At 48.8% G+C, this 7484-nt stretch overlaps 1 protein-coding gene across 1 annotated transcript; it reads right to left on the bottom strand.

The window, feature by feature from the left end:
- Nucleotides 1-2961: 2961 nt before the first annotated feature.
- TCF21 (transcription factor 21) lies at nucleotides 2962-6463 on the bottom strand. Its single transcript, XM_045843456.1, has 2 exons — nucleotides 5221-6463; nucleotides 2962-3506 (listed from the first exon to the last, which is right to left on the bottom strand). Exons 1-2 carry the CDS (start codon nucleotides 5668-5670, stop codon nucleotides 3417-3419), a joined length of 540 nt encoding a protein of 179 aa, XP_045699412.1. The 5' UTR covers nucleotides 5671-6463; the 3' UTR covers nucleotides 2962-3416.
- Between the last annotated feature and the right edge of the window lie 1021 nt (nucleotides 6464-7484).

Below are 7484 nucleotides of genomic sequence, written 5' to 3'. Positions count from 1 at the left end.
ATGGGCAGCGTCTCCCACTGGCCACTGGCTACAACCAGCCACTATCAGACTTTGTTTACTGCATTTTTTTTCAGAAAAAAAGTCTGTGATTTGAGAGTGGAAAAACCTGCTGGCCAAAGGAGTTACTTGTAAAAAGTCATACAAGCAATTATGGGGGGGGGCGGTAAGGGAGGGAGGGAGAGAGAAGGGACTTCCCCAGCTACAGTCCATTTGCAGTATCTGTCCACTCCTGAGAACTCCCAGACACACGCTAATTTGAAACACTTCATTCTTCCAGGCTTCTACAGCCTGTTTCAGATGTTCTCCGGGTTCTTTCTGAAAGCACCTTCTAAGATAATTTTCATAACCGAGAGGTCACAAACAGAACACTCCTCACCCCTCACCCCTAACTACATTGGCTTGTGGCAAAGCAGGTCGGTCCTCCTTTCCTTCTCAGGCAGCCTGCCCTTCCGTTGAAATCAAGACACACAAAGTACCCAGGCAGGTGGCAGGTAGGCTGGGGGTGGTGCAGCCCTGCTGGAACAGACCCCAGGAAAACAATAGTTATGGAGAAGAAGGCTGTGGTGGCTGTGGGAGTGCTGATCTGAAAAGAGAAGGGCCATGGGAACGGAGAGATGTTTAGACTGGATTCCTGTGTGGAGCAGTGTGGGGTGGTCGCAGTTTCCTGTTCTTTGGGCTAGTGGTGGCCACAGCACAGTAATTCACACCGTGTTGCCTGCTCCTTGTAGTGGACAATCATGTAGTCTCAAGTGCGTCCAGGTTCCAGAGCTGAGCCCCTGTGGGTGGGGCTTGCCAGCAGTCAGACACCCATGTAGCCCTTCTATTTGCTGGTCTCATGCATGATCTTTGCTCTCTGAATTTTTCTGGATTCAAGATTTCTAGGAAACAGCCACATTTGTAAGGAGCTCTGGACAAATTCGGAGAACACTGGAGGAGGGTAAAGGGCGGGGGCAGGGAGAGAGAGAGATTGTTGTGAGGTGCGTTAAAACATAGCATCTGAAGGAGGTGTTTTGGTTCATGTAATAAAACACATGACTGTGATTGCCTGGACAAGATAAGCATACTCCTGAGCTTCATGCCTGAGACACTTTCAGGTTGGGTCTAACACAGCTTACCACCCACCACTTAATACAAGTTAACTGATATTTGCATGGATCCCTTCCTTTAGAAATCAATTGCACAAATATAATGCCTTTTGAGGCCCACTAACACTTTAGGAAGCAAAAGAGGAAAGTATCATCATCATCATCATCATTATCACTTTTATCCCCACTTGCAGAGATGAGAAAACTGAGCATCCACTCTCTGTTGGACACAGAACTAGGGTCTGACCCACGTGTTGTGTATTCATAACCTTATGACTCAGGCTTAAAGCAAAGGTTTCTAATTATAGGTAGGAAGCACCAGGACTTTTTTAGACAATCCGTTTGCAGTTTAGGGTCGTCAGAGAATGAGCATGAAGTTTTTTCTCTATGTGGCTGTCTGCATCGAGTGCTCAGAATTTTGAGCTTTGGGTTTTTGTTTTTTTTTTAAGAAAAACAAAACACGTGAGTGGGAACTTAGAAAGTATGCTGAACTGAAACACAAGAAAAACCCTGAATCTCGCTGGGACTCATCTCTGACTTGAACTCCGGGTGGGTGGAGGTGAGGTCAGTGTCCTCTGGTAGGAGTGACGGAAGGGGCACAGGAATTTGGGGAATAAGGAAGAGGCCAGAGCTTGAAATGGGCTCTTGAAGGTCAAGTGTGGGGCTAGGGGAGTGGTAGGATAAAGTAACACCCCCAGAAGTCCTCAGAGGTGCCTTTGACAGGCAAGCGGATGAGGAATCACCCAGTTCCCAGCCCCTGGAGAATGAACTGCACTGTGTAAGGTGGTAACCGAGCACTGGCAGAGAACGCCCCTGGGCGCACTGGTTCCGGCTTCTTGACAAGCTCCTTCTTCGAGGGCCAAGCGGAGGGCTGCACCTCTAGGCCACCTTTGGGGTTAGTAGAAGGTTAAGTGCGAGAAGCGAAGTGGAGGAGCTCCTACTCCAGGTACTAAAATGAATCGAGAAAAAGGAAAAAAAAATCGAAAAGAAAGAGCAAACGAAGCGGAAGTTTCAAGGCCCTCTGCGAGGAATAACAGTATAAATAACCGAAGACGTCTTGTAAACACTGCGGTCATAACCCCGAACATTAAACAGCCCTGGTGGCATCTGGCTCATCGGCCGCTGCGGGCTGCGCTGGGGCAGCAAGGGAACCAGGTCCCAGGCTCCTCGGCCTCGCCTCTCTGTTTATCTCAACTTAATCTTCCCCAACGAGCTGTTCCGTAGCCTGGAAGATGTTTAAATTAAAACCCAGTCCGCCGGAAGTCGTGGCGGGGAGCTGTGTGCACTGGGTAACCTTAACCGAAAGGCAGGCAGGCAGGCAGGCGCTGCTGTTCAAACGAATTAATTATTAATAAGAAATACATAATGTTTGTTGCAGCACTTTGAAAGTCGGAAAATACTTCTTAAGGATTACGGAATTTGTATTTTTCATAGTCCCCTTATTTCTTTATTGTTTTGTGACTGTGGGTTACACGTCCTCCTGTGGAAAGTTATCAAGCACGAAGTTCACCTTCCTGCTCCTGTTAGCAGTGACGTACATTGCGGAACACACGAAAACCAGGTTTTCCTTTTCTGGTGTGCTTCTCTCTTGAACTGTGTAACTATTAATAACTTGAATCCTGCCCTTTCTTTGCTTACAATTACTTTATTTCTAATTGTGTTAGAAGTAACCTGGAAACCCGAGAGTCAGAGGTTTCTTTTCTTTCCTTTTAGTTTCGGTGCACCGTGTTGTCTGTACAGAGGAAATCATATCGAACCCTCTTCTACCTCAGGGGTTTGGATTGAGATTCAAAAGAACAATTTTTATTACCAAACTTCCCCACAGTCCTCTGCTTTTCTATTCCAAATATTTTTTTAAGTCACACAATGTCAGGGCTTTTTAGCAATATAAAGAAAGATTTATTTTTGAAAGTAGCAAAACTTGTTTGAAAAAATATATATCTTTAAGTGAATTACTTTATAAATGTGACTGTTAAAGTCAGCTATTCTATGATCTACATTTTACAACACACTGTACAACAGATACAGATCGATAGGCTCTTCTTATCTAGTCATATATTTATAATTACATATTGCACTTGGACCAGCAAGGCTCGCAGAGTCATTCACGTACAAATTAATAAAGTTAAATAGATGGGAGTCTTTGTAAGTACAATGGATCTCCTCTGGTTTGGAAACGAATCTCCTCGTCGCTGTAAAGTGTTCTCGCAGGGTGGGACAGAGAGAGGAGCTTGGCGGGGGAAGCAGAGGCAGAGAGCAGGGAGGGCAGGGGTCGCCTTCCCGGGCCGTTTTCCCGGGGAGCACGCCGTTCCCAGACTCGCACCTCCAAGGTCAGGACGCTGTGGTTCCACACAAGCGGCTCGCGGTCACCACTTCTTTCAGGTCACTCTCGGGTTTCCCGGCCACCATAAAGGGCCACGTCTGCAGGAGAGAGAAGGGTGGAAGGAGGTAAGTGGCCGTTTGGAGGAGGGGTGGGGTGGGTTTCCAGGCTGACGAAGGGAGAGGGCGCCGTGGGGGCAGGCAGTGAGTCCGACCGAGCGGTTATCTCGGCAATTTACTCGGAGTCCCGGTGAGCCTCGTGGCTGGATAAAGCAAAAAGCAGCCCTGGCGCCAAGGCACAGCTCCGGGGGCGCCGAGCAAAGAGGAGACCGCTTCTAGGATCCGAAGTGAAGCCCAAGGGAGGAAGCCCTTCGGAAAGCCCAAAGTGGCTCGTGCCCTGGCATAAGCAGAGGCAGATGCCAACGTGAGGCCGAGCGGGCAGGCCCAGAATGACCTCGGGCAGGCCGGGCGCCGGGTTTGCGCGAGGCCGTTGTCAGGTTTCCTGGACCTCCAGCTTGTATCTCCATCTATCTCCCCCTGCCGACTTTGTTTCCTGCGCCTCAGATGCGGGCTTTGACCAACCCTGTTTCTAAATTAATTGCTGTCTCTTAAGGGAAAAAAGAATACCAAGGAAAGAATACACATGCGTATTCATTTTAGGATCGTCTTCCTACCGGCCTGAGCAAGCATAACCTCTTCCCTTCTCCGTGATGTTGTGTAAGGAAGCCCACTTAGGTTTCTTGTTCAGAGATGAAGGCAGCAGCAAGTTGTAAATGAAGGTAGTACTTTCATTTGACTTCCAGATTTTAAACAGCTACTTACTCATCTCACGCGAAAAATAAACTTTTAATTGGAAGGGAAAATATTTTCCGTGGCAAAATGTGGCTTTGCACCTCCTGGTTCCAACTCGGTGAGAAGACAATTCAAATCTTCAAACCCCTCTTACTAGTGCTGGCAGATAAGATGACTCTCAAGAGGAAACCCTCTTATTCTTATCATGTATAAACAGAGATGCTAGTAAGCTGTTTTTCTTTAGAGCCTGTACGTTTTAAAATTAAATCAAGTGAAAAGGAATCAGATATATTTCTTAAACAGTAAAATGCATTTGAGAAAAAATATTAGGCTCATTGAGCATTAGTTTTTTAAGGTACAAAATAAAATGTTCTTAAATTTTGAACGAAAGTGACCTTTTTAATATTATTCATTACACCAATACTCGTGAGAATGTGCTGATTACGCTGATATTTGCTAGAACTTCTGGGATTAAAAAATGTCAATACACTTATAGGAGAAGCACAGCACATTTAAGTAGTTGGAGACTTACTTGACAATTATACGAGACATGATGTTCCCACATCTAATGGTCTTATATATGCTTGAGAGAGAAACAAGAGTTGGGTGGTTTTACTTACAAGAATTAGAGGGAAAAATCGAGTTCCTCTCTTTAGCTAAAAGAAGAATAAAGGGATTAATAACAAGCCTCCTCGGCGCGCAGCATCTTGTCCGCGTTCCCTTCCCGCACCAGTCCCTCCACTCCAGCCCTCATGGCTCGGGTACAAGGGATCCTCCTCTTTGCCAGCTCAGTACACTTGCGAACTCCTAAGTGGGCTGCCACGTCTAACAATCTCATAAATCACCCCTGCTCTGGCGGCTTGTAAGGCAGACAGCGAGGGCCGCGCGAGAATCTCCTGCAACGGTCCCTAGAGGCGCTGGGCTGGTGGTGGCAGAGGCGCGGAAGTCCCAGCCGCGAGCGCACGCTCGCAGACCGCGTGGGGCGGGGGCCCCCGCCTCGTCGCAGCCGCACGAGAGGACTTACCAGGTTGACCGGGTGGATGTAACCGTTCTCGTACTTGTCGTTAGCCAGGATCTGCCTCAGGTGGGCGATGTAGCTGGACGCCAGCCTGAGCGTGTCCAGCTTGGAGAGCTTGGTGTCCGGGGGCACCCAGGGCAAGGTGGTCTTGAGCCTGGAGAAGGCCTTGCTCAGCACCCGCATCCGGGCCCGCTCGCGCGCGTTGGCTGCGTTGCGCTGGACCTGCTTCCCCTCCTGGCTGACCCCGCTCAGGGGGCTTTTCTTGGTGGGCGCCTTCCTCCTCTTGCCTAGGCCGCCGCGGCCCTTCTGGGGAGACCCAGTCTCGCAGTTGGAGCTCTCCTCGGTGCTCTCGTTGGAAGTCACAAACTCCTTGTTCGAGTCCATTTTCAGCCCGTCGCAGTCCAGCATCTCCACTTCTTGGAGGTCCTCCACGTCGCTGAGGGAGCCGGTGGACATGTTTGCGGGAGAGGAGGAAAGGGACAGAGGGAAGGGAGAAAGGAGAAAGAGACCCGAAACCAGTGGGCCGCCCTGGTGTGCAGTGCGGAGCAGCCACCTCGTGTGCGGAGTTGGAGTTGGGGTTCTGGTTGGGTCTCACACCCCTTTCCCCTTCGCAGAGTTGTGAGAAGGAACCTCCACGGCTTCTTTGGGAAGGAAGCCGACGCTCTGTTTCCCCACCCCCGGAGTCGTGGCCGTAGAGGAGTGTGAGAGAGCGCTGAGGAATTTGGTGGACACTAGGAATTTATCTGGGGAATAGAGAGGCGGATCCTTGCAGCCCAGGGGAGGGGCCTGCCAAGCCCCAGCAGGGCTCTAAGACCCCTTTCACAGCCGGAGGGAAACTCTCCCTCACAGGCCCTGATTTCCAGCTTGTGATGTAAATCAGTTCAGACCCAAAGCTTAAATGCCCGTCACCTTCTTCCACTTCGGGATGGGCCCAGGGGGAGCAGGACCCAGCTACAGGCCCTCTCCGCGCTCATTGCCCATCTCCCATCTCCTAAGGCCTGCTTCCCCTCTGAACAGGTCATAGATGGTTGTATGTAGCGGACTTTAGAGAAATGACCAGATCTTTTGTTCTTTCTGGGGCTTCCACCCACAAAGCATCTCTTCTTGCCGCCTTCCCTCCAAGAAAACACCAATCAAAATCCAGGCAGAAGCCCTGGCTGGGTAGCTCAGTTGGTTAGAGCATTAGCCAGACACACCAACGTTGGGGTTCCATCTCCTGTCAGGACACATACAAGAATCAACTAAGGAATGCATAAATAAGTGGAACAACAAATGGATGCGATCTCACACACACAAGCAAACAAACAAAATCCAGGCAGAGATGAACTACCTCTTGCCAACAGCCTATAAGACTACAACCTTACCAAGATATCTTCCAGCCTTAACTGGGGAAATTCAAGAAAACAAGTGCTTCATAGAATCTGTAGGGTGCTGCCAGAGGAAGTACTAAGAAATTCACCTGCACCCGGTCACTTTGAAGACAGGAAGAAACTGCTTGTGTGCACACAGACACCCCCATCGCATACCCGCGCACAACCACGCGCATCGCGGGAGTGGGGGAGATGAGGTAGAGTAACACGAGTGTGTGGAAAGTATTTTGTAAGGTGATAATCTTTTTCTTAATGGAATTAAAACTGTTTTCTAAATTTCTTTCTACAAATGTGTTTAATAGTGTCTTAAGAACCTCAGTTGCTCTCAGATATCACCTGGCCTGGGACTTCCTGTTTTCTCCCTCCCAGTGCTACTGCCTTTTCCTTCTCCTTACATCCTCTCTGCCTACCAGGGTTCCTCACGTGAAGCTGGCGTTCCAAGACACTAAACAGCATTATCCCTTTGGGAAAGGTTCTTTTCCATTTCTGACTACAGGCTGGACCATCTTTCCTAGAGAATCAGACAATCTGGGGAGCAAGTAGAAAGGCAAAAGGAACCAGAAACCAAGGGGTGGCATGAAATTGATGAGATGAAACTGGAGAGACTGAACACATGAATCTCTTCCTAGTTTTTTTTGCCCGGCTTTCTTTCCTTGCAATTAGGCGCTGAAGAAGAGGGGACGAAGCAAAGTGTAAGAGTGGCATCTGAGCCTTTGTCTGGGAGTCTGCACCCCTCTCTTACATTAAGATATCATATCTCTAATCCTGGGCTCAGCTGGGAATTCACTAACCTCTAACGTTTTGTTTTGTTAGCAGGGTCTTGTTTGCTTTCTCCCTATGCTGTAAACTAAACAGATTGTCAGCAAATCAGTCTTTATTAATGAATTAGTGAACCCCCCG

The sequence above is a fragment of the Phyllostomus hastatus genome, unplaced genomic scaffold (assembly GCF_019186645.2).
Source record: "Phyllostomus hastatus isolate PE091 unplaced genomic scaffold, TTU_PhHast_1.1 phas_contig_40, whole genome shotgun sequence".
Classification (NCBI taxonomy): domain Eukaryota; kingdom Metazoa; phylum Chordata; class Mammalia; order Chiroptera; family Phyllostomidae; genus Phyllostomus; species Phyllostomus hastatus.
This window is presented reverse-complemented; position numbering and strand designations above follow the sequence as displayed.

Excerpts from the sequence above, each read along its gene's own strand:
- TCF21 (XM_045843456.1), bottom strand. The coding sequence starts at position 5,670 with ATGTCCACCGGCTCCCTCAGCGACGTGGAGGACCTCCAAGAAGTGGAG. Across the intron at positions 3,507-5,220 it reads ACATCCACCCGGTCAACCTG|ACGTGGCCCTTTATGGTGGC; the intron begins GTAAGTCCTCTC and ends TCTCTCCTGCAG.